The sequence below is a fragment of the Sander lucioperca genome, chromosome 2 (assembly GCF_008315115.2).
Source record: "Sander lucioperca isolate FBNREF2018 chromosome 2, SLUC_FBN_1.2, whole genome shotgun sequence".
Classification (NCBI taxonomy): domain Eukaryota; kingdom Metazoa; phylum Chordata; class Actinopteri; order Perciformes; family Percidae; genus Sander; species Sander lucioperca.
The window spans coordinates 9,175,570-9,203,318 of NC_050174.1; the positions used below are offsets into that span (position 1 = coordinate 9,175,570).

General features: G+C 40.2%; 1 protein-coding gene across 1 annotated transcript in view; it reads right to left on the reverse strand.

Annotated features, from left to right (window-relative positions):
* Window positions 1-26,877, reverse strand: part of ipo11 (importin 11) — a 156,544-nt gene extending 129,667 nt beyond the window's left edge. Inside the window, exons 1-5 of the mRNA XM_031305262.2 lie at window positions 26,712-26,877; window positions 18,180-18,329; window positions 16,263-16,363; window positions 4,966-5,038; window positions 261-464 (exon numbers count right to left, since the gene is read on the reverse strand). Coding sequence (XP_031161122.1) covers window positions 261-464; window positions 4,966-5,038; window positions 16,263-16,363; window positions 18,180-18,317 — 516 coding nt within the window. The 5' untranslated portion in view covers window positions 18,318-18,329; window positions 26,712-26,877. The remainder of the gene's footprint in view (window positions 1-260; window positions 465-4,965; window positions 5,039-16,262; window positions 16,364-18,179; window positions 18,330-26,711) is intronic.
* Between the last annotated feature and the right edge of the window lie 872 nt (window positions 26,878-27,749).

The following is a 27,749-nucleotide window of genomic DNA, read 5'->3' on the forward strand; positions in this document are numbered from 1 at the left end:
TGACCAAAAATGACAAGCAATGAGATACAAAAGTTTTTTGGGTGGGCTCTTTTAGGTGGCTAAAATAAGTTTTGCTGTGTGGTCCCGTCCACAGCAGTACATTGCTTACCTTCCATGTCAGGAGTCCTGTCTGCTTCTCTAAACTAGGGGCGTGCCGATCTCCATCTACTGTAGGTAGTACAATGACTATGGATAAGTACCTCTTACAATCTGAGAGTAGAGACGAAACAACTGACAAATAGCTTAAACTGTGGACTTACATCCTGGAAAAGTCGTCTGTCCTGCGCCAGACGTTTGGACGCTAGGGTTTTGGTGACATGATAGAAGGTTAGCAGCGCCCTGTGCTGCTGCAAGCCATCCTGACCCTTCACGGACTCGAGAAGAATGGGAATGAGCTCTGGCCATTGCCTGGGGCAGTCCAGACGGGCCACCTTGGCTATCAGTACTGCAATCTGGGTCGCTATCTGTTGGAAAAGTACAGAGAGAGGAAAAATGACCAGGGTCTAAACATAAACACAGCAGAAGGTGATCACGCCAAAGCAAACTTGGTAAGAATTGTACTACATTTCATGTACTCACATTCTGGATCACCTAATATCCTAATTAGTCACACAGATTAAGTTGCTGTTCAAAACAGAGTGGACTGTTACAATTTAACACCACCTTTAAAAGCTGATTTGTTTACACTATATAAGCATATGCTTACTTTGACAGCTGTGGTTCACATTTCCTGCCAAAATACTTAACTTTTCACAGTTCCATCTGAAAAGAAAGTAGTAGCATAAACATCCAGTTAAATGAGCACGTTTAGTTTATTTGTATCCACATATTACAGATGTGGTTATTTGTGGTGACAACAGATATACAGTTGCCAGTTTTATGGTCATTTTGGAGACTGTAGTTTGCGGTGATGTTAAATTGTATTGCAAAATGCAGAGAAGCGCTTCTAATATTTTGTCCACTGAATTTATATTGATAATGGTAGACATAAAGTTGATGGCCCTGTAACAACCGTAGAAATCAGACAGTTAACTTGTAAATTATACTAACAGGACTTTAAAGTACATGACATGTTTAGCTGACCTAATATTTTTTGTAATGGCAGTTTCATTTTTAATTCCCAAATCCAATAATCTAGGCCATTTTAAATGTATATTACCAATGTAAGCAGCAATGGCAACATGTTCACTTTTAGCTCTTTTGATCCCCATTACAGGTTTAACAGGGTTTAACAGCACAACCCACAATCAGTTAGAAAAAAAAAAAAAAAAGAATTGATTGCATTGTTGCTATAGAATGCATGCTTCGATGAAAACACCTTTATTCCCTTTAACAATCTAATTTAACTAAGTAATAAATAATCAGTGTCCATGTAAATTTAATTTAAGTATCAATAACTCATTAGGTTTTGTAAAGCCAGGTGAGGTCATAAAATTTGCCTGAACTTATACATGTAAACTGCCCACACAACACTGATTGTGGGTGGCAATAGCTCATTCTGTAGGGACTTGGCTTGGCTGGAGAGGTGCCAGTTCAGCTCCTGGGCAATGCCAATGCCTTGAGCAAGGCACCGAACCCCCCAACTGATCTAGGCGCCTTTAATGGCCAGCCCTCCTGACAGCACTCCATTAGTGCATGTATAAGGTCCTGTTTGTGCATATTCGGGCCTGTGTGTAATGTTTAACACCAACAGAGTGTAATATAATTTCACCTTGCAGGATAATAAAGTATGTCTTCTACTTTTTATTCTTCTTCTGAAACTCACACACAACCTTGATTGATACAACAAGGAGGGGCAGTGACTGGTGAGACAAATGTTTAAATGGTTTAAATGGAGGGCTGTCCCTCATGGATACACAAGCTGTAGAAAGCAGGACGGCTGGCTAACATTCAGGGCCATCTGCCATGTCCCTTCAGACAGATGTGTTACACACCGTTTGATTCTGAATTATTGGTTTGTTGCAGCATTCCCCTGAGAACTGTAAAAATAATATAGCAACCTTTTTGACCCTTGAATGAAGTCCCCATATGCACAATTAGTGTCTCTAATCATCCTTTCTAACCTTATTTAATTGTGTAACATTTACTTATATTCATTGCTTAAATCATATGTAGACCAATTTGGGAAAGTTTAACTTTCGCATGTCTACAGTAAACGGGCGTGCCATTGTTGGCATACAGGCATCTACTGTATTAAAATAGTGAACTTACAGAACGTTGTCACTAAAGCTCAATTGAATACACTGAACAAAATAATAAACGCAACACTTTTGTTTTTGCCCCCATTTTTCATGAGCTGAACTCAAAGATCTAAGACTTTTTCTATGTACACAAAAGGCTTATTTCTCTCAAATATCACTTCATAGCACTTCTCCTTTGCAGAGATAATCCATCCAACTCACAGGTGTGGAATATTAAGATGCTGATTAGACAGCATGATTATTGCACAGATGTGCCTTAGGCTGGCCACAACAAAAAGGCCACTCTAAAATTTGCAGTTTTATCACATAGGACAATGCCACAAGTTTTGAGGATGCGTGCAATTGGCATGCTGACTGCAGGAATGTCCACCAGAGCTGTTGCCCGTGAATTGAATGTTATGTACCATAAGCTGACTCCAAAGGCGTTTCAGAGAATTTGGCAGTACGTCTAACCGGCCTCACAACCGCAGACCACGTGTAACCACACCAGCCCAGGACCTCCACATCCAGCATCTTCACCTCCAAGATCGTCTGACACCAGCCACCCGGACAGCTGCTGCAACAATCGGTTTGCATAACCAAAGAATTTCTGCACAAACTTTCAGAAACCGCCTCAGGGAAGCTCATCTGCGTGCTCGTCGTCCTTATCGGGGTCTCGACCTGACTGCAGTTCGTCGTCGTAACCGACTTGAGTGGGCAAATGCTCACATTCGATGGCGTCTGGCACTTTGGAGAGGTGTTCTCTTCACAGATGAGTCCCGGTTTTCACTGTACAGGGCAGATGGCAGACAGTGTGTATGGCGTCGTGTGGGTGAGCGGTTTGCTGATGTCAATGTTGTGGATCAAGTGGCCCATGGTGGCGTGGAGTTATGGTGTGGGCAGGCGTATGTTATGGACAACGAACACAGGTGCATTTTATTGATGGCATTTTGAATGCACAGAGATACCGTGACGAGATACTGAGGCCCAATTGTTGTGTCATTCATCCACAACCATCACCTCATGTTGCAGCATGATAATGCACGGCCCCATGTTGCATGGATCTGTACACAATTCCTGGAAGCTGGAAACATCCCAATTCTTGCATGGCCAGCATACTCACCGGACATGTCACCCATTTTTGGGATGCTCTGGATCAGCATATACGACAGCGTGTTCCAGGTCCTGCCAATATCCAGCAACTTCGCACAGCCATTGAAGAGGAGTGGACCAACATTCCACAGGCCACAATCAACAACCTGATCAACTCTATGTGAAGGAGATGTGTTGCACTGCGTAAGGCAAATGGTGGTCACACCAGATACTGATGTGCAGTACAATACAATACCCCCCCCCCAATACACTAAAAGGCCACTCTAAAATGTGCAGTTTTATTGTGGCCAGCCTAAGGCACACCTGTGCAATAATCATGCTGTCTAATCAGCATCTTAATATGCCACACCTGTGAGGTGAATAGATTTTCTCGGCAAAGAAGTGCTCACTAACACAGATTTAGACAGACAGATTTTGTGAACAATATTTGAGAGAAATAGGCCTTTTGTGTACGTAGAAAATGTCTTAGATCTTTGAGTTCCGCTCATGAAAAATGGGGGCAAAAACAAAAGTGTTACATTTATAATTTTGTGAGGTGTACATTTGGTGAGGTTGGTGGCTGCTTCACTGATGTTATTTGAGGCATGCAAGTTTTTTTTGTTTTTTTTTAGTGTGGCAAAAATCTCTATTATCAGAGTAAAGGCAATTCTGTCACTGTTAACCTAAAGAATGCCATTTCAGCCTGATTGAATTAGGCAAAATGTTAAAATTGTCCCTAATTACACTTGCTGTGTATTTGGAAGGGATGGGACCTAGTTGGTCCAATGTTTGTGTCACTGCCTGAGCACCTATCAAGGGCACACCGGCGATACAGAGCAGTTGGGATCGTAAACAGAATGGTGTTTGATGCTGCTATAATGTATCCCAATAGACACTCTGAAAAACGCATTACAAAAACACACTTTTACACATTGTGGTTCTAAATGTGAAATAACAGCCTTCTCAATGCCAGTGGTGGGTACAAAGCCTTTTACTTTCCTAATGGAAAATCTTCTCTTTACCTCCTAAAGACAAGAATATAAGCTGCATTTCCCTCTTTTGTTTGGATGGAACAGCTGGTCTGATCTTACTACTAGATGCCATCATAAAAATTACAATAGTTTTGGTGTCAACAGGTGGTTGAAATACCAATGTTTCACAACACCTGCCTTCCCACCACTTTAATGATAACAACTGGGCTTCTAAAGGATTATTTCTCCCCCTCACACAATTTCTTGTATGCACAACAAGGCAATTTAGCAAAAAAAAATAATTTTTTAGAGTCTACTATACCAAAATTATACGAAGAAATAATGACCTATATTCAATGAAGTTTGACATCAGTGCAGGTCTAATTATAGTGGAGTGCACTTGCATGTTTAAGCCAAACTAATACAAAAATCTAAAGTTTGACCTATAACAAACTGGGTAACAAACTAGTTACGTTAGTTAAGTGTCATATGCTGTTTATATTGTAAAGCCCTTTGAGGCAAATTTGTGATTTTGGGCAATATAAATAATCACTAACACTAATGTAACTTTGATAACGATGGCAGTGAAATGGACTTGCAAAAAGTGGTATGTGCTTTTAGACAGCTTCTTTGTACATTATCTGGTTTTATACCAAGTAATATTAACTACGACACTGTACCAGTTTATAAAGCTGAATAGTACATCCCATTTGTTCACTAACCTGATTGACAGGCTCATTGAAGTTTGTGATGAGGCCAGCACGCAATGATGTCTTCTCCTCTTCTGATAAAGCACTGTGAACAAACCAGTAAGATGTTCAGAAGAGGTAAGCGGGTCAGGAAAGAAAGAAAAAGTCAACAATGAAATACACACACATCAATGTGTGTGGTTAACAAGAAGGACATCTCTCAAGAACTACATTCACCAGTGAAATACCAGTGAAACACTTTTTCAAGCTTTGCCTGTCTGACTAGTTGGCACAGTCATGCACTACTTGGGGCAGTTTTATTAAATGGATTTAAGATTATATTCCATAAGGATTAGAGATGCACCGATTACAATTTTTTAGCCTGATTCCAATTTTTCATTGAGTTTGACCTGCCGATACCGATTTTAGCCGATTCCGATTTCATTTTTTCTAACCACTTTACAGCACACACACAAATATTTATTTTCTATCTTTTCTTTAATAGAACATTTTTTGAACAGATAATCGATCACTATAAAATAGAACTATATAAATTACTGTGTGGGAAATTCACACACATCTAAAGTGCAATGTTATGGAAGAACCATGTCCTTCTTTTCACCTCCAATATCCAACAAAAAAGGGATATATTTAGCAAACTAAACTTCTGTGATTGTTACAGTGCATGTCGGAGAATAGCGCGGACACGCGCTTCACACCGTGAGCGGGCACACGCGCCACCCGGCGAAAAAGGGAGAAAGAAAAAAAAGAGACTTGAGTCGCTGTCCGGAGGAAAACTAGCCAGTTGAGATCGCGTGTGTACATCCTTGAGAACTGTCAGTCATATAACTTATGTTGTCAGTTCATTGTTAGCTGCTGATTTTATTGTTTGTTCTTCACCTGCTAACTAGGTTGCACATGGCTGTTGATTCGATATAATGGCGATTGTTTAACGCCCTTGCTCACATTTGTATTTTATGTGCATTATTTACATGCTACAGTAGTTACACTGCATTAAGATAATGTAATTAATTTGATTAAGTTTATTGTTATTATTTGCTAGCCTATATATAATTCCTACACATTGTGTATGGCAGCCTTTACAATTTTATTTATTTACAGCATTTGACCGGCATAAAATCGGCATATGTCAGACTGACTGGCCGGTCGCCGGTCATGGCCGATCACGTGAAAATCTGCCAATTCCGGTCACCAGCCGGTCAATCGGTGCATCTCTAATAAGGATGTAGGAAGACAAATGCAAGGCCAAGTTTTGAACCATCACATGACAAGACGAGAGTGCTAGAGACTGAGCCACCATTTCACATTATAATAATATGGCATTGTTGAATGTAGCTCACATCCTAAGAAACTACTTAGAATTTCATTTCAAATTCTGGACTTGCATACCTCATACTTTAACATTGGGAAGATATGTGGAATATCACATTTATCTGCTAAGTTGTTATGGGATCAATTAAATCCCTTTGTAACACTATAGTGCAGGACCTTCCAGCTGCCTGATTTAATCAGTAAGCTTTGGATAAAGCTGCTCTCTTCCAACTCAAACAGAGTAGGGTGTGTGTGCAAAAGAGTGACAGTGTCAAAATTATTTTTGCAATAATTTAGCCTGTTCTGCCAACTTCAACTGCTGCTAGACGGAGTGGGAGGGTGTTTGATGTGAGGAAGAGTGAGGAATAAATCATGCAGTAACCTTCAGCGGAGAGAGAGGAGGTATGGGTGGAAGACAAATTACTACTGGGGAGAGTGTGAATTAGTGAAACAAGATTTACAACAAATATATTTTGGGAATCTGGGAGCGAGGCAAGTTTTAAAGAAATAGGAGATGAGAGATTAAAATGGACATTGACATAAGCAAGTGTGTGCCCTTAGCCTTGTTTCGTATTTGTAAGCAAAAGAAACAAAAAATGACTGGGCGAAAAAGAAAATCAAGAAAGGCACAAGATGATTCACAGAGTAAAGTTATCCTGATAGAATAGAGAGACTAGAGGCCTGCACGGGCCCAAAATCTAGGCCCTAGCCTGGCCCTGATCCGAGACGCTCAGGCCCTAGTCCAGCCCTTGTCCGACAGCTTATCAGAATTTTTGGCCCAAACCAGACTGGAGCCTGTGTTGTTTTTGCCTCCTCCCCATAACACAGCCTATACTACTGTTGCAGCCATTAAAATAATTCAGTTTTGTAAAATGGAAAAGTGGTTATATTACAGTTCTTCATAAAGTTAATTTAGAAAAATGTTTGGAGCATTATTTTGTTTGCTAAATTACTGTTGTCTTTTTTAAATGACGACTGTTAAAGCTTTAGTGCGTAACTTTTTTATATTAATAAACGTCAGTTTCATTCAAGCCATTGCCAAATAAGTTGCTACAAAGCTAATTAAGACTCCGCTCCACAAAACTCTCTGTATTTCTCAGTATGGCCATGTTCAGAAGATTATGACCTTCTGCGACTTTCGCACGCAGATGATCGAGTGAAGATAACCTCTTCTGAAGAGTCCGCCATGTTTTTTAATCCTCCGTGTCATCCTTGGCTACTAGCAACTGTGTGGAGGAGGGGTGGGGGTGTTGCGCAATCACAGAAGGCTTGTATCATGTGGGTGCAACAGCAGTTTTGTTGTCATTACTTAGAATTCCTCATGGGGGCGACAAACTACACTATAGCTTAGCTAAAAAAACAGGTGCAGCACAACTCATTTCAGTGTCCGGCTGCATCCTGCTGCGTCCACCCATGCTCTGCTGTGCCACACTACACCCCGTAACGCCCTGCTGTGCCCTACTATGACATGAACTACTACGACTACCATTGTGGTCACTGTTCCACTATCTTTGTTATGACTATTATTGCCAACATTCATCACACCCCCAACCGGTGCCGTCAGACACTGCCTACCAAGAGTCTGGGTCTGTCCGAGGTTTCTTCCTAAAAAGGGAGTTTTTCCTTGCCACTGTCGCAATAGCTACTGCTAATGCTTGCTCTTGAGGCAATCGCTGTAATAGTTGAGGCTTTGTAAATTACAGTGTGGTCTACGCCTACTCTAGCTGTAAAGTGTCTCGAGATAACTCTTGTTATGATTTGATACTATAAATAAAATTGACTACCATTGTAGTCACTGTTCCATTATCTTTATTATGACTATTATTACCACTGTTCATCACACCCCCAACCGGCGCCGTCAGACACTGCCTACCAAGAGTCTGAGTCTGTCCGAGGTTTCTTCCTAAAAAGGGAGTTTTTCCTTGCCACTGTCGCAATAGCTACTGCTAATGCTTGCTCGAGGGAATTACTGTAATTGTTGGGGCTTTGTAAATTACAGAGTGTGGTCTAGACCTACTCTATCTGTAAAGTGTCTTGAGATAACTCTTGTTATGATTTCATACTATAAATAAAATTGAATTGAATTCCACATCCGTGAAGAAGATTCCTTGATGAATGCTGGAAATTCCACCACAACAACCAAGCAGCCGCTCGACAGTGAGTTGACCACGTTTGATCAATTTAGTTTCTCAAGTCAACACTTGACTTGTCTACAATAAAATCCATAAATATTAAACACGTCAACCATATCACTAAATGTTTATTATAACCACCATAGTAGCCTTTATAGGCATTTTTGACAAGCTGAGGCTGCTCGCAACGGCATGCGAAAAAACAAACAAGCTATACAATCAAATTCACGTGACAGAAGTACAATCTCTTACAGAGCATTGTAGAGCACAGCATCCCCAGTGGAGGGTTTCAGTCCAGTTCTCCTGTCTTCTATAACTCTTCCAGCTGTGCTGAAGACACGCTCGCAGTTGCTGCTACTGCAGCTGGCGGGGACACTATTCCACCAGCGCGGTACATTTCATAGTTTCTTTTAATTTATTGGATGTGTAGAACATAAAAAAGGAGAAGCCTGATACAGGCCCAATGTTCGGCCCGTGTGTGAGCTATGGCGTGAAAATTGGCCAGAAGCCCGGCCCAAGGAGCGTAAATAAGTCAGGCAGCGTCAGGCTCTGGCTAAAATGCAGGGCTCTTATTTCAGTTAGGCCACATCATTTGTTGGTGGGGATATTCTAAACTTACAGTAAATTCAAAGCATTATAGTTCATCTTAATCCAAGGCAGGTTGTCTAAATGTTTTTGATCTCCTAAGTAAGGTGTCTCTGCTTGAGCATTTTTTCAGTTGACGGTTTAAAAAAAATATATAATACAGAACAAAAGCAGATTTGGTTTAATGGTACTGTAGATAGCTAAATTGAGGTTATTAATACAATAGAAATCTCTCATTCACATCCACTTCTGCTTGCTCTGAAGGGTCATTTAAGTTTGAAAATATACAGCCAGTCACACAGCAGGTAGGAACTACTTTATAGTAGTGCTGTCAGTTAAACGCGTTAACAGCATTAACGCAAACCCATTTTAACGGCGTACATTTTTTTATCGCGAGATTAACGTTCTTCTTGGCCTAGCAAACTTTGTCTTTTTTTTTCACATGCTGTGGCAACAACTAGGAACGTTAGAAAAACTACAACACCACACCGGATCTAGCTAGACTGGAAACAAAACAAAAGGCACACTGCACACACTTGTTTGGGCTGGCGAGCCGGCCAAAGAGTAGTAAATACCTGCAAACTAGCAAAAATCGCCGTTTTGAATGGGGTCCGAGACCCGGTGCTAATACGGCACCAGTGCCTTAACGACCGTTATCTACCAGACCGAATAGCAACGTGTATTTCGGTGCCTTATTTAGGTGCCACTTAAATGCCTGCGCTTCTCTCTGACGCTCCGAAAACGGACGTTAGAAGGAACTGAAACATCGCCGCAGGGGACGCTAGTCAACACTACACTTAGCAGCAGCTAACGTTAGCCTACTGTTAGCTAGCAGCTGGAGTAAACACGGTTAAAATGCTGACCGCTAAACGGTGTAAAGTGTGTCTGTATTTCACTGGAGAGGATTCTAACACCAGACTGTAGCTGCCGTTGTCTGAAAAACACAGACTCAGCCTCGCCAGCCTCGTGGTGCATTCAAAGTTATTAAAATACCCTTTTCCCATCCAGTGGTTATTTTCGCCGTTTTGTGCTCCTTTTTTATTTATTTTTTTAGATCAACTTCTATTGTTTTATATTTTTGAACATACAGAACAGACAAATACAATTGAACAATTTTTAAAAAATTTAAAATATAATATAATATACTGTATATATAAAAATCTTTCGGTTCAGGCACCGTTTTAAAAGTATCGTATCATGTTGATAAGAGCATTAAAATGAGAAAGAATAATGGGACAAAAAGAAATCAAGGGACATTTAGAATAGATAAAAATGTGCGATTAACTGCGTGTTAACTATGACATTAATGCAATTAATTGCGAATACATATTTTAATCGTTTCACAGCACTACTTTATAGTGCATATGTAGGGGTGGAAAGTTTCATGTATTTAGCGTCACAGTTCGGTGCATGAATTTATATGGAGAATACATGGTATAAAAATAAATAAAACCTGCGTGCAAATTAATGTAATGCGGAACTAATGTAATGCGGAACTACTGTTAGATATGCGGTTTCTTTAGGGACACCTAATCTGTAGCCCCGCCTTAGCTCTGATGCTCTGATTGGCGCACCGCCTATGTAGCCGAGCTCTGCCTATGTATGCAGTTTTAGTGAGTCAGAGATAACATCCGGCAGACCGCTACAATCACCACCCATGCGAGTATGGCGAGTGGTGGCAACCCACAAGACTTAAGGCAGCTACACACCGGGCCGATAATCAGCCGTTGGACAGTCTGGCGAGTTCGATGACTCGAGTCTGTTCGGTGTGTTTCGTGCCGTCATCCGTTGTAGGAGCTGTCGGCCTTCATTTTGGTCGACCCGACATGCTCAGTCGGAGACAGGGCAGTCGGGACTCACCCAGAAATGGCGAGCGGAATGAGCGTGACCAAGCCTCTCAAAATCTGACGAAAATCTTTTAAACTGACCTTTGTTGATCTGAAATGAAGACAGATTCAGAAACTGCATGGCCTTTTTCTCACTTGTTTTCAGAAACACGTTTCGGTGAACCATTTTAATACAATATGAGATTGTATTCTGAACATAGACAGTATATAAGAATGGACCAACAGATCCCGTTGCTCTGGACAGAGACCAGTGAAGAATATTAGAAGCACTTTTCCGGTGAGCGCCGAGCGTTACTGCGCAGCCTCCAACTGAGAGAGACGACGTAAATGTGACGTGAGCAACCCGTCTGAAAGTTGTAAGTCTTCTGGTAGCTGTGCCAAGAGAAATGTCAATCATTCCCAATCTTGCAGAGACGGAAAACGTAGGTTTATGTAAGGAGATAACATGGACACAGGCTAATTATTGCTAGCTAAAATGCTAGTTAACATTAGTAATTCAACTTAAACAGCTAATGTAAGTCGAAACTGCGACAGTAAGTCGCGTGGTTAGGACACAATCGTTAGCCTATTTTTATAAAAACGTCTGCTATGGAGCCATAACGTGAGATACAAGGTAATGGAGCCTTTTATACATTGCCGTGTTTCTTTAGAAATAAACAATGGATTCATGTTCACGCTTCAGATGTAAAGTTATTCACTGTCAAAGTGACGTCAAAATGAATGGCAGTCAATGGAATGCTAACGTCGGGTGATCGTTTGGTAGCATCAAAATGGCGCCATAGGAAGTTCGAGTTCTGAAGCGAAGCTTACCCCCTTGATTCTGAATAAGCCGCCATGACAGTCTGGCTTTGAATTTCCGGATAAAACAAACCCATGTGACGCGTTCGTCCAATCAGCTGCCGGTTTTCATTTTTTGGGCGACAATACAGATTAGCGCCGTTTGCTGTTATAGAGACGTATTACGTCTCGTCGCTTCGGTGTGTTCCGAGGCACTTTTTTGACCAACTCGGGGAGACTGATCAGTCCAACTGCCTTTTCTGCCGAGGGTCGGCCTCTTTAAGATCGCAAGTTTGGGAAAACTTCGGTTTCCCAGTCAGTTACAGTAGTACAGGCAAGAGAGTGGGGGATAAGACTGCTGTTGTAGATTAGTGTTACGTTTCCAGCGTCGCGGGTCCAAACCGTAACGTTAGTTGGGACAGATGCCTTGTTTCTTCAGGCTAACTATATTAGCTTTAGCCAGGCAGGGAGCAGCTTTCTGCGGTGAAAAATGGTCGGGAGACGTCGTGATAATGTTGCATTAATCAGGTAATTAGGGCCCGAGCGCCGACAGCAGCGAAGGCCCTATTGAAACTGAAGGAATTATTATTATTATTCTTTTTCCCGGCAAATGAAGTGGCTTTTTGAGGGGCTTAACATATTCAAAAACTCACCAAATTTGGCGGTCGCATCAAGTCTGGTGAAAATTTACGTATTTTAAGGGTTTCGAGAATAGGCGCGCAAAAATGGCTCGCTAGCGCCCCCTACAATGTTAAAAAAATGGAGCCATATTTGACTTTTGGTCATAGCGCCCCCCGCTGGCAACAGAAAATGCGCCTTATATGACAAATATCATCCGATTTACATGAAACTTAGAATGTGTGGTCTACATGTGATAATGAGCCAGCCCCTATAATATAACCACGCCCACTTACTCAGGCCACGCCCCCTTTCATAACATTTGTACCGTTTAAGGTAGAGTCTTGTGTGAGGTGTCATTGAACTCAGCAGAGAGTTGCTTCTTCATTGGTGATGGTTTGGCCGGCCCCCTATGCTTAAGCCACGCCCCCTTTCATGAATGCTGATCCATCTAAGGTAGAGTCTTGTGTGAGGTGTCATTGAACTCAGCAGAGAGTTCCTTCTTCATTGGTGATCGTTTGCCCCCCCCCCATTGCTTATTGCCCCATTGTGTGAGTTATCAATGAACTCAGCAGAGAGTTCCTTCTTCATTGGTGATGTTTTGGCCCGCCCCCTATGCTTAAGCCACGCCCCCTTTCATAACATTTGAACCGATTAAGGTAGACCCTTGTGTGAGGTATCATTGAACTCAGCAGAGACTTCCTTTTTAATTGGTGATGGGTTGACCCGGCCCCTATAATTTAGCCACGCCCCTTTTTATAACTGGTGACCCATTTAAGGAAAAGTCTTGTGTGAGGTGTCATTGAACTCAGCAGAGTTGCTTCTTCATTGGTGATGGTTTGGCCCGCCCCCTATGCTTAAGCCACGCCCCCTTTCATACATGCTGACCCATCTAAGGTAGAGTCTTGTGTGAGGTATCGTTGAACGCAGCAGGGAGTTCCCTTTTCATTGGTGACGATTTGCGGTGTCTGAGTGCCGTGCAAATGCACGGTCGCAAGGAGCGGCGACCGCCGGTGACCCCGACGCGCGCAGAGGAGCGAGGGCCCGTCCATCGCTGCTTGCAGCTTTAATTTAGTTTGTCTTTGCAGAGAACAGAGATGCTGTATTTTCAGTTTTATAGCTGATTGTCTTATTTTGTTTACAAGTTACAGATGGAGTCTGAAGATTATGTGGGGTACTTAATGAAAACATCTTACTTTACACACTTCAGGCTGTTGCAGATAGCTCAGGGGAGAGACTGTATGACACTAGGTGGTACAGCCTGAGACGTGCACAATAAAAAAAATTGCCTTCTGCATTTTTGTTTTGCTTTTCCCTCCATTGTACCAAACTCATACCGAACTGTGATGTCTGAACTGAGGTATGAACCGAACCGTGACTTCTGTGTACCGTTCCATCCCTATGTATATGTTCTGCAGTAAATTGCTTTGATTCTTTATTTCAACTAGCACATTACTTTTGCAAGATGTATTTTGGTTTTACTCTGTTAGATACGTCACTCTTTTTTCAGGTCATTCAATGCAATAAGTATTTTAAAAGCCTTTCAGGGAAAAAGAACAGGAATGAGCATGCCTGTCAGCATTTAAAAAAAAGATTATGCAAATGCATGCATTCTGGACCTGGCTTATATAAACTTGTGGTGTCTTGTAAGCTTGTGTAGGCTGGGCATGACACTAACAACAAAAACTAAATTCAAATGTCAAACTATGGCACATTATATTTGCAAAATCAGAATGATTTCACGTTGGGGAGGCACCTCACAACAGTCAAAAGCCAAGGTGTATGTGCCCCATATAAAACCACAAAACACACTCAAAAATGCAAGGGAAAAAAAGCAAATCATTCAGTGCACATATATTTTCATAAATGTTTTCTCTGTTGCGGGGCAATTGTTCTGGTGAAACTGAAAACTGTCTGACTGCAGCAAACTGCTTCGAGGTACACCTGATTACTGATCCACGATTTATATTAGTTATTACTACTTGACCTGTGACTTTCAAAAATGTCCGTTTTAATAATCTTATTTTTTAACCTGTACATGTACTTTTCAGAGCTGAAAGTTAATGCAGCATAAAAATATAAATTACAATATAGCACAACAATTTAACACCCCACTGCCCACAGAAAAAATGTGTCTGGATAATTCTGGCACTAAGAGTCTAATCCGGTCTGCTTGTAACATATATTGTCGGACCAACGCGTTTCTGCTTGTGGCTTTCATCGGGGTCATAATCATGATGATTCTGATCTGACCTGACAGTACATTTTTATACTACAAGTGTACAGAGTGTTGGCCTCTTTAGACTTTTCACTTCTCTGTGCACCTTGGAGGTAGGTGAAGTTGTGACAGAAACTATTAACACTCTCACTGACTCTGTTTTGTAGATAATTTTTTATTTAAAATGTTTGATTGATATTTATAATAAATAAAAATAAATTACTATCTCATAATTCTAGCATTATGGACAAATGGCAGACCTACAGTACTGTATAGCATTAATAAAAAGGCATGAGAGGGACTTTTTCCAAGTTATGAAAAAGGAATTGACCTTTTTCCCAGCAGTCCTTTTGACTTGTCAAAGCAGAAAAAGCACAGGGTGAACTAATAACATTAATGATGGCTCCATTACACTTAAAATGAGCCATTCCGCCATGCCAGAAGGTCAGCATGCACAATACTAGGACTGCAGAACTAAAAAAAAAACAACCACAACTGAATCTCATCCATTTCCTTTTACAACATTAGTTACACATGTGCTTTTTTAGCCTTGACGTGTCAAAATGTCTGGCAAAAGGAATATTAAGTCAGTATATTCTACTACTCTTTGACTGGTTTCTCCTTACAACTTTATATTAAAAGCCAGCCAAATAAAATAGCAGTACCGAAGGGATGGCTGGTAGGTTCTTGCTCATTGAGGGAGTGATACAAAAACCACAAATTATCCAGTGATGTTGCATTACTCATTAACTAATTTAATTGTTTAAGTTCATATTAATGTTTAACATGTTTATGTATGCACCAACCACAAAGGCAAATTCCATTTTTCTGCACTATCTTGACACAACATAGTATCTGCATTTAGCCAGTTTCTCACAGAAATAAAAGTCAAATTCAAAATGGACCTAAGAAATAAAACATGCATGTCTAAGGGCTTTAACAGTATTTCAGCATGTTAGAATAATTGTTTTCTCGTGGTTTAATTTTTTTTCTAAACTTAAACTAATCTTAGTTGTGATACATTACTGTTATTAACAGTAATAATAAAAATACAATGCAATGTGGCCTAAGCTTTGAACAGTGACACCACGTAGTATCCAACTATTAGATTAATGGCAATGGTCCAAAGGTAATCACATAAATGGCCCAAGGACCAAAAGCCCTTGCACAGCACTCTAGCAAATGGAATTCGGTTTACTGTACTACTGACAAGAGTGGAAAAACATTAGTAAGAGGAGAAAACTTTAAAGAAAGAACAGCAATAATTTAAAGTGGTCAAAGAGATAGATAACTAAACACATCGAGCAAACTACTGTCCTGAGAATTTAAGAGCAAATGTTTAATTCAAATCTAACAAAAGCCAGCTAGTCAGGTTCCCAAAGACAGACCGTGGGATTTGAAATCCTCAAAGCCGATCTACCACCAGACAAAAGAGACACAAAGGAATAAACACAGTATAAAATCAGAGCACACTGATATGAATAATCAGGATAGAAGGTAAAAACGAGAAAGAAGAATGCTGTGAAAAATGGAGGAAGAACTGAAGACGTAAGCTATAACTGGTAAAAGAAAAGACAATGGGGAAAATGAAGGCAATGAGGAATAGGAACAAAACAGAGAAACGCAGCGACAAATCTGTGACAAAAAATATCTGAGAATGACAAAGCCTCAAAAACAGGCAGAGAGATTAAGACTGATAAATAGAGACAGAGTAAGAGTGAATAAGAGTGTGATGAGACAGTTGAAAAGAAAAGCCTAAGATGGAAAAGTGGGAGAGCAAGGCTGACAGCAACAGGGAACATGAGACAAGCAGGCACTTACTGGGGCGCTACTCTCCTCCAGTATCTGTCAATGCCATTTTTGAAGTACAGCACAGCCAGCCACCTGACGTTCACATCGAGCATGTGGTTATTGAAGATATTCTATGGAGGGGAAAAAAAATGCTTAGCTAACATTGTTTCTGTTAACTTAAATGGGTAACACCAGGCAATTTAAGGACATACTCAGTTTAATGAAGTGTGACAGCTCAGACTCTACGAGAGAAAACAACTCAAACAATACTGAAGAACAATGATGCAGACCTGTGATGCCATCAAGCCATACTTTAAGGAGCGGCTCCATTAAAATAGGGCACGCTGACTTTGTGACCTAGTGTCTAAGTTGGAAACATGCTAATGTAGTTTTATTATCTTGTAAGTGCTTACATTTCTGAGCTGTAAAATGTAGCCATAACCCTAGAAAGTCTGGCTGAGTACTCTCACAGTGTTCTCAAAGTCATTCTCCTACTCACTGCAAAGGCAGGAGCTCCATAAAGAACAGCACAGTAATATCATCTTGGCACCCATATTTTCAAGTTTAGAAGATGTAGGAACAGACATGAGTTAAATGAAAGTAGTAGGTTTGCTTTTTGCTTTAACACTGATATAAAACAGCTTCTGTTCTTGAATATGAATATGCAAGTAGCAATCTGCCCACTGCCCCTAAACCTTTATTAGATGCATCAGGGCAACTGGAATTTAGCTGGCTTGACTAACAGTTGATTTATTGATGCTGTCCCTCATGATGTACAGACATAATTCTCCTAAATTAAATGAGACAGGGGACACTGCGCACCTTTGGCTTAATTGATATGGACCATGGCAGCACAGGCAGCTACACAAAATGAAGCATAAACCCATATTTGTCATGAACATCTTCTGAAATGTCGAACCATGTGTGTCTCCAATAACACAAAACTAGAAGTTAGACTTTGTTTATCATCTGAAGGCAGGCACAAAAAGCCCTTATATTGCACATTTCAAATAAATACTATGTACTGTGATTAGATGATTAGCTAGACAGGTCAGACAAATGAAATGCTACACAAGCCACATTAGTGTTGTGGATAGGGTGCTGAAAATGTGCCTTGTAAGATATAATTTGACTTAAACGTGATGTTGTGTTGTCTATGTCTCCCTTTTCCACAATGTATTCAAGCAAAGGTCAAAAGCGAGGACAAAAATATAGAAAATTTTATATATTTTCCTGTGAATGGAATAGGTCTTTGTGCTAAGCTAGGCAGAACACATCCTGGGCCAGTCTCTCTATTGAATCAAAGTTAATTCCATCATCTCATTTACACCCGACTAAGACAGTAAACAAACATTTCCTAAAATGCCTGAGTGTTCCTTTAAGGATCAACATAGCTTTATGAAGAATATAAATCAAAAGCTGGTCAAGGCAGAGGATGACCGCACACTGAGCGGTTCAATTATTCTATTACACCACTATTCAGACTTTTTGTCTATGCTTGATCTTAGACAAGTTTGGTTAAACCATGCTAACATTTTAGTATTCCATTAACACAAATCAATTCCTAGCCGACTGCCCTACAGTGCTCTTTTCCTACCTGTTTCCAATCTTGTGGTTTGTTCCTGCGATTAGTTATTGTGCAAAACTGCCAGGATGAATTGTCACACATGAACAGAACATATAGCCTCTCAGTCTGCTTTTGTTATGCAGATGGAGAATTATTTAATACTTCATAGAACCTTCCTTCAAATAACTGATCACCAAGAAACACTCTCCTAGCGTTTGAATTAAGTTACTTAAACATTTAGAACTTACTTAAAATGTCCATCAGAAATGCGCACAAACCAAACATTGCCTTGCTTTTCTGTAAGATACACCACATTCATTAAAGTTTTAATAGTTTTCACTCCAGCAGATGTATCCCAATTATTTGACACCACCCCTCACCAGAAGGACAGAGTAGAAACCTGGCTGAGTCTCCCACTGTCGGAGCTGCTCCTCCGCAGGTTTCAGCACAGCTGTGTCCTGACTGGTAGCTTGGGTTAAGGCCTGCAGCACCACTGAACTGGCACCGTCCATATCCATAGCTGGATATATCTGCAGGGGAATACGAGAAGGGAGGGGGAGGAGGAAGGAACCGACAAAAGAAGAGTTTCATTGCTCTTGTTGTAAAAAGTTCTGGCTGAGTTGAGAAAAAAAAAAAAAGAAGAAAAAAAACATTTTAAAATAGTTTCACCAAAGGGAAAAACAGCAAAATAAAACATCAACTGGAAGCTGAAGCAGTCAAATTACATCTACAAAAATGTCAGAACAAGGAAACTTCCTTTTTGCTTTGTCTAGCTTTGGCTCTCACCCATTTTATTATAGATCAAGTAGCACTGAAAACACTGTCAAACAGTGAGAAAGAAACAAATCCTTCTGAATAAAGAAAAGCACACCTGATAGACAGACTGGCAGTCATCTTCACCATGCAAAGAGCTGTTCTATGTCCCAGATAGTATTCAAACACCCCAGCTTCACAGGTCCAACGGGGTTTTTCAGTTTCAAAAGTACAGAGTCAGTTGCCTCTGTGCCTCAAAATAGGGATTCTCAGATAGAATAATATACCCAACCACCTACTTCATGATTATGAATCATTCCTTATGGAGGTCATATGTTTGTCAATAATAGTTTATCAGATGAGGAAAAAAATAACATGGTTGTTTACTTTTCTCCAAAACATAGCCAACTTCTCTTCTTCCTCAGCGTTGAGTGCATTCTCAATAGTTGCACAAGATTAAAAACTTTGAAAACTACAAAAGAAGAAATGCATTATCTAAGTCTGTCAACTAATCATGTCAATATATTGCAGTCAAAAACTGTAAGAAGCAGTTCATTCCAAATACAAACTATGTAAAAAAAACTTCTTTACACAAAACATCCACATTATGTTAGTAAGCAATTCATTCTAACTGACTGTGAGGGGAAACTGTCATATTTGAGACCCGCAGAGGTAATGTGGTCAAAGGGAGCTTTCATAAGTAAGTTTCAATAAGAGTGGGGAGAAATACTGAGCAACGCTGCCATCTACAGCCCAGAAACAAATATCCAGCATCATGACCCATTGTGTGCTTCTGTAATTGCATTTTTAATTAATGCCCTCTCTACACAAGAATACAGTAGCAGACAGTGCTTTGTCTAAACCTGTTGTCGCATTACAAGAGACAGATTATTTTAATAAACAATCCCTGCATTCTAAATTCAGTAAAACATCTACTAGGAAGGTTCTATCTATTAGGTTTTATTCTGTTATATGGTGTGAATGTAGCAGAAGTAGTACCAGCTTACGCTTAATATAGGGCAGTTATGTCTCTGGTGGCCATCACAAAACACAGGGATCATTTTCCACATTAAAACAACATTGGTGATAAATATGCCAACCATAATGCAACAGTGATTGCATTGAATGCACACTTGTATTTTGGTAGAATAGGGTATCCCAGTTATTCATTTGTGAATGTAAATATCATATCCTGGTATCAGAAACCTGTATAAGCATTTATATCAGTTTTGAAAAACCCAAATATGCTTGCTGGACTACCTAGATAGGGGCCGAGATATACCTACTCCAGGTTTCTAAACAGTCTCTGCCATGCGTTTAGCTGTATCATCATCTCAAGTTGCGTAGTGGATAGTCAGTACAACAAAAAAATGATAACATAGGATGCAATTATAATCTACATGCTGAAATGAATTTGGAAGTCTAACATTGTCATTTTAGAAGTTATTGTTGCCCTCATCATCCATTAGGCTACTGGATGTAGAAGTTAAATCCAGCAATTACTGCAGCAGAGTCCATACAGCCTGAAATCAAACTGTGCTCATACTCAACTGCTGGGGAAACTCAGTAGAGAAATGACAGAGAAAGGCTGGATATGGAGCAGTCAAAAGACTGATGCTGACGCAATGGCATTACAGGTCAAAAAGCTATGATCCATCTAAACGCCATACTCTAAATATGAGCAACACCAGGATAAGACTTAAAACCCAGATACTTGTGCGCGTGTTAACGGACTTTCAACCATGCCTTGAAACATTTTTATTGTGATTTTGGCATCACAATATGTTTTAATATTTATGATATCATCCCTAATTGTCTAAAAAAAATACATTTAATTAGTTAAATTAAAAAAAGAGAAAAGTCCAAATTGAAGCGCAGTACAAATGATGGTCCTGTAACATCACATTGACAAGTATTACAGAGTTTCTACCTTGTAGTAGAATCCCTGCAGTATAAGCAATTATTAATTTGGGGAAAACTCAGATTTTATGATTATTATGGCATAAAGCTTTGGGTGGAATTTAGACCTCCTCAGCATGCAAAATTTGACCCCAGTAACTCTGACTAAAACAGATTCTGCAGATACCCCCATCCTCAACTGAGTGCTTTTCTTATGCACACATGCTTCATGGCATAAGCAGTAAGCTTGGCAGAGGGCAAGGGGCAAGGGGCTGTGGGCATGTTGTAATGTGATTAATGAGTTATCTTTAAGTGTTAAAAAAAAAAAAAAAAAAAAAATCGGTATTCACATCTGTGAGCAGTGTAGCATTTTAAGACACTGTCAAGATTAACAAATGCAGGGTTTCCCGCAGCACTTTGCAGTTAACACGCACCTGCCGCCTTAACTAAGTCATCAAAAAACAAATATTTTATTTAAAATATATATATATATATATATATATATATATATATATATATATATATATATATATGTCAGCATTAACGCGTTAATCGCGATGCGATTAAGGGTCGAGCATAACGCATTCTTTTTTCTTTTTTTCTCTAATGCTCTGAAACAGACGTTACAGGCAACAGAAACATTGCTGCACGTGACGCTAGTTAACACTATATTTGACAGCAGCTAACATTAGCCTACCGCTAGCTAGTAGCTGGATTAAACACGGTTACAATGCTGACAGCTAATGCTAAACGGTGTAAAGTTTGTCTGTATTTCACTGTAGAAGATTCCGACACCGGGATGTAACAATCTGCAGCTGCTGTTGTCGGAAAAACAACAGATGGTGCGTTCAGTGAAACTGGTAATTTACAACCTCGTGGTGCATTCAAAGTTGTTGTTAAATGCCCTTTTCCCATCTGGTCGTTGTTTTTGTCATTCAACAGCTATTTGCTAGTGAAATAAGTTATTGTTATAGTGATTACATTATAAGAGGTGGGACAAAGTCATTGTTATGCAAGTCACAAGTAAGTCTCAAGTCTTTGCCCTCGAGTCCCGAGTCAAGTCGAGTCAAAGATGAGGCAAGTCCCGAGTCGAGTCACAAGTCAAAGCCAACAAGTCTCAAGTCGAGTCCAAAGTCCTACCATTTTAGTTTCGAGTCATTTCAAGTCCTCTTACCACAGAAATAAAATGTATACAAATCATGTATGTCTGTAAGATTTGTATTTATTTACACCTCTTTTTATACAATGACATTAATCAAATAAGGGCCCGCATGTTTTGCAAATTGCAACTCTTTTTTTGTCGACTACCTCGTAATTTTTATAGCCAAACGAAACTATCTTCAGTATCATTTTGCCAACTGGCGCGTTGTTGCTTGTGCTTCATTGGTTGTCTTGCAATGTGCCTGCTTAGATGCTGTCGAATCAAAACAACGTGGGACTACAGTGATTGGATGTCGTGCAGGCAGCGCGCGTGCTCTCTGCATGCATACAGGTGGTGCACATTTTTTTCACAGATGCAGATAAACTGAGAGCGGCGCGGCCGTGTGAACATTTTCTTCCCCAGTTTTCATGGGAAGTAGCAAGTCTTCTCGAGTCAAAAGGTGCAAGTCCAAGTGAAGTCACGAGTCATTGATGTTAAAGTCCAAGTCGAGTTGCAAGTCTTTGTACATTTTGTCGAGTCGAGTCTGAAGTCATCAAATTCATGACTCGAGTCCAAGTCACATGACTCGAGTCCACACCTCTGTACATTATTATTAAATCATTTAATTTTGACGATACGGCCTTAGCAATAAACAAGCCATTCTTTAATGCCGCCAACTGTTTAGTACCCTTCTTTTTTGTAACTTTCTTAAAAAGTATTGGTTCAGGCACCGTTAAGGCACTGGTACCGTTTTAAAAGTACCGCTTTAGCACCGGTATCCAAACCAAACAATACCCAACCCTAATATTGACTCTAGATTCAAATGTGTGACTAGATTAAATATATAATAAACAAATACAAATCTTAACATCAAGTTCATAAAGTCACTTTCTTTGCATTCATTTGATTCCCAATCAAGATACACTGGTAAGAATTGCTTTCCATTGTTAATATGTACTTAACATGTCGGGGGGCAGTCACCGTCACCACATTTAAGAATAAACTGAAAACCATCATCTTTGCTAAAGCCTATAGTTAGGGAGTGAGGAGTTGCAGCGTAGTAGAGTAGAGGGAGGCAGGAAGTACAGCTCGTTCCGGCAGGGTAGAGTACGAGCCCGGTCCGGCCCCTCTCTTTAGCCTGCCTCTCTCAGTTATGCTATTATAACTCCAGACTGCTGCTGGGGAAGTTCCTTCCTTCCAAGGACACAATGAGCTGCTCCCTCTTCTCTCTTTTCACCTTTTGTGTGCATCTTAGTCCCAGAAATGCTTGTTACTAACCTAGCTCTGGGGAGTTTTCTCCCCGGAGTCCCTATGTTTCTTCTTCACCCAGAATATCGCCTTGGAATAGGGTGGCACCTAGACCGGGGTCTCGGGTGCAGCTGTCGCTATGGACCTACTACACCCTGCTACGCTCTGCGATTCCCCGCAGTGTCCGACTGCGTCCTGCTGCGTCCAACCACATCCACCCAGGCTGCTGTGCCACACCACACCCCATAACGCCCTGCTGTGCCCTACTATGACATGAACTACTACGACTACCACTGTGGCCACTGTTCCACTATCTTTATTGTGACTATTATTGCCACCATTCATCACACCCCCAACCGGTGCCGTCAGACACTGCCTACCAAGAGTCTGGGTCTGTCCGAGGTTTCTTCCTAAAAAGGGAGTTTTTTCTTGCCACTGTCGCAATAGCTACTGCTAATGCTTGCTCTTGAGGCAACCACTGTAATAGTTGGGGCTTCGTAAACTACAGAGTGTGGTCTAGATCTACTCTATTTGTAAAGTGTCTCGAGATAACTCTTGTTATGATTTGATACTATAAATAAAATTGAATTAAACAGTTCTGAAATGCAAAATAATAGAATTTTAAACATGTGATAAAACATGCGATTAACTATAGAAATTCAACGATTAAGAAAATGTAATCGTTTGACAGCCCTTTTATTTATTTATATATATATATATATATATATATATATCCCCGCTGTGTTACTCTGTCGTGTTTGAGTGGCTGTAATGTACAAGTCGCATAGGCCTGTCGCAATATCCAATTAATCGCATGATAAATAAAAATGAGCTTGATAATTTTTAAATGGAAATTATCGCGGCCGGAAGAATTTCCATTTTATTTATTGTTTTTGATTGTGTTTGGTTTTTTATTGTGGATATTCATTTATTTGTATTTTATTCATTTGTGGATTCATTTATTGTGGATATTTAAAATGTCTTCCAGTTCCAGTGTTAAATATTCTTTAGAAATAAGTTTATTCATCTTTGAAAAGGTGTACCTGCATTATTATACCATTATCATTATATTAGATGAAAAGGGTCTCAGAACAACAATATTATCATTTATCGCAATAATTTCTGGGAGAATTTATCGTCCAGCAAAATTTGTTATCATGACATGGCCTAAAGTCGCATCAACAGTCTGTAGGAAACAAGGTAACGGCAAGTTGTCAAGATACCACCAATCACAACGGAAAGAGCATTTGCTGGCGGTGAGTGTAAAGGCCTTTTTGTGCGTAGAATTGACGGCGCACGGACCCTACGCCGTAGCCTGACGTGCACCTCTCAAAAAATGTAACTAGACGTTGCGGCGACACACGTCACTCGGCCGTGGCTTGGTAGCGTTGCATTTCCCCCATAGATTTCCCCCCGACTCATTTTCTGGTTCTCCTTCTCCACGAACAACATGAAATCAAGGAGAGGTTTAACTTTTCCTGCTACAGATTTCCCACTGTGGTCAGAAAAAACAAGGGAGACACTTTGTTTCTCTCACTATGACTCTCGAGTCGGTACTCGCTCCGGAACTAATCGCCGTCACTCTCTCACTTCTCCCTCTACCACACACGCCGGCTCGACGCACACACCAGCGCACAAGTAAACATCAGGCCACTTACGTAGGCTACAGCGAAAACTCTACGTGGAGCCTCCGCAGAACTGTAAAACAAGCTTAACTGTCATTTATTCACATTTAAAGTGAGAAATCGCCATTTGACCGTCGCGTATGCGTCAGAGTTTGTCAACAAATGTGCGGGCAGTGGATTCTCAACGTCCCGGCTGCTGTTGCCCGGTCTTTGAGACACAGAATGTGTTGAGTTGTCTTTTTTTTTTTTTTTTTTTTTTTTTTTAAATCACTACACGCGGTTCACAACACACGGTTAGTTAGCGTAGTTAAACACTACACACAGTGAAATTACATGTCCTGTTTTTATTTCACACATACTATCTGCTTTGAGTGAGTTAAGCTATGGGCTGAGCCCCGTCAGATGGCAACACCAACCCTACCACCTTAACTAACAAATTTTTTGCGGGGAACCCTGAAATATGTCAACAATGTCTGTGTTACACATTAAACTAATACTGTACATGTTTATACGCAGGGACTGGTCTTATTTAAGACTCCCATATGATTTGGATGGACATTCTCAGTGATGACACTTTCACTGCAAAACTCCCAAGATGATCATTTAGGTTGCTCAGGTTTAGGTCCTTTACTCACAGTAGGATAAACCTTTGAAAAGGACAGGCAATCAGTGTGAAGTAAGATGCCTCCAGTGCAACTGCAACAGCCTCCTCATAATTCCTACACATGATGGTAGTGTCAGTTTTACAAATGTGTCAAACCATCTTTAACTGACGAAGGAGGATGGATACCGAAGTTGTACAACATCCATATACAGCTGGAATGTGGTCAGATGTTTGTTGTTGGTGCTGATCCTCTAGCAGTCCACTAGATCTGTAACAACATAGGCCTCTTTCACTGCAGATCTTTTGACTTGTCATAGGAGGAGAAGCGCAGGTGTTACTAATAACATTAACGATGGCTCCATTGTCCATTTTGTGTCTCAAGTGTCTTAGTAAGCCATGGCAGTGGGACAGTGAGCCAGCATGCACAATACCAAGACCCTGAAAACAAAGCAGCTCGATGGAATTCAGCCATTATTATTGTCATTATTTACACCAATGCTTTTCCTATACAAATATATTCTGTGAAAAGGGCTTATTGTCAGGTTTTATATCGAGTGTTTTCTAATTTAAAGCACATGTCGCAGTTACATACTGTGTTTTGACCAGGTCAGAAATGAATGCATGCACCCACTCTCACCACATACGCTAGGAATTGACAAAATAAACCTTGCTTGACTTGACTGCCTGCCATTGACAATTTGTAATTTTGTAAATGAGTAAATATGCAACCTGTGTAACAGGTTAGTTAGCATGCTAACATACAGTGTTAGGTAACACTAACAGTTATACTGTAATAGGGCCAGGCAGAGGACAACTTGGCTTTAGTCAAATCAATCAAGCCGTATTGTAGATAACGTTTTAATTGGCAGCGTTAGCGTTAAGGCTATCTGCATTCTGCGTGATTAGCTAGCTAGCTAGCTGATAAAGTTTTGCTGCCGCTAGCTTACTTGTTCACTCAGCCAGCATTTGACAACTAACGTTTAGGCTAGCTAGTGTTAGCGGCAGGGGCTTGCATATGCAAAACACCAGACATTTAGCTGGCTAACGTTGGATAGGACCCCAGCACACTGTGTTGACTAGAGAGTTTCGTTCACTCAGTGTTGTTGTACAATACAACACTACTGAACTAACGTTACAGCTATATGCATCGACGGGTATATATGCATAAAACCGCTATGATAAATGTCAACATCATCACAACCACATTTGCTATAAAGCGTGTCTATGAAGTGGGTTAGTTGGTTTTCGAAGCGCAGAGAGAACCAAAACAAGCTGAGTGGTAGGGGGTCAGAAGAGAACAACAACTGTAACATTAACTACCTTTAGCTACATTAAAACTATTTTGATTCAAATGTGACTTCATTAGCTCTGAAATTATCGCAATATAGCCTAGGTTGCTTTGGTGTCCCTCTTCGCGTCATTTACAATGAAAATAAGATAACCGCATTTACTAATGAAAGTGGCTAACGTTTCACTTCCAAATCGTGCATAACGTTACCCCCCAAACACCAACGCTAACTTTGGGCTAGCAAGCAAGCTAAACTTAGTCAATGCGAAATCAAGGGCCGACAGTGTCCGTGAAATTAAATAACCTCTTTCCTCAAGCAAATGTCTTAAAATAGAAACATAAAACCGGACTCACCTAAAAGAACGACGGTTAAAAAACAAAATCTGTGCTGTAGCAGTGGCTGTACAGCGGCTGTTAAAGCTCTGCCAATAGTAACGTAATGAGAGATGGAAACACACACGCTTGTAGGAATGGCGCGAGCAACACAGCAGGCGCGCGCTGATGACGTCTGAGGTTTAGCAGGCGTCTTTCGTCATGAATGAATGGAGCCAGTTGTATACTGCTATGGTTGTGTGCTTCTTATCGTTGACATATATAAAAGCTTGTATGCTAAAGATATACAGGTATCATCATTACTCCTTCTCATCTTCATTGTTGTATTTTGTAAAGTACCCATAGCATGTGGGATTTATACAAATAATAAAACTCTGTATTAAGCACTACTTTATACATATATAACATATAATTGGCTTTTACATTTAGCCTTCCGCTTGCCTGATCAGGCTTATTCATGCATGTTGTATTCATAAATGTGAACTCACTCTTCGGTTGTGTTTTAACATGAAGTCGAACATGACAGCTGATTTAACTTTCAGCAACTCTGAAACTCTAAAGGGTGATTCTCTAAGATGGGTGCCTTTTGGATCAGACCTTTTCTGAGGTGAGGAAAAAATACCTTAATTATATTTCTTATCATTTCATGTGATAGTGGATTAGTTAAACATACATTACACTACAACAATACATTTCCCACCTAATGCATGAAATCCCAATCATCATTAGGTATTTTTTTCTCAGTGAAAGTTGTTTTGAGTCCCACCCCGTCAGACAACTTGGACCTCGGGTGTAAATATGATTTGAAAAGATATTCAAGAAAATTCTTGTAGAAGCTTAATAATCAGATGTCCCTTGGTTAAAATCATATTCTATGTAGAATTTTTATTTTCAAATACTCACCATTTGACTGCCAATCAGGTCATGAGAACTTTATCTAACATCAGCCTTCATATTTTATCACAAAATATGCATTAACATTAGGATTTGATTAGGCTTTCATAGTTTTTCTGATTGTCCTGTAAATTCCACACACAATTCAACAAACAAGAAAGGTGC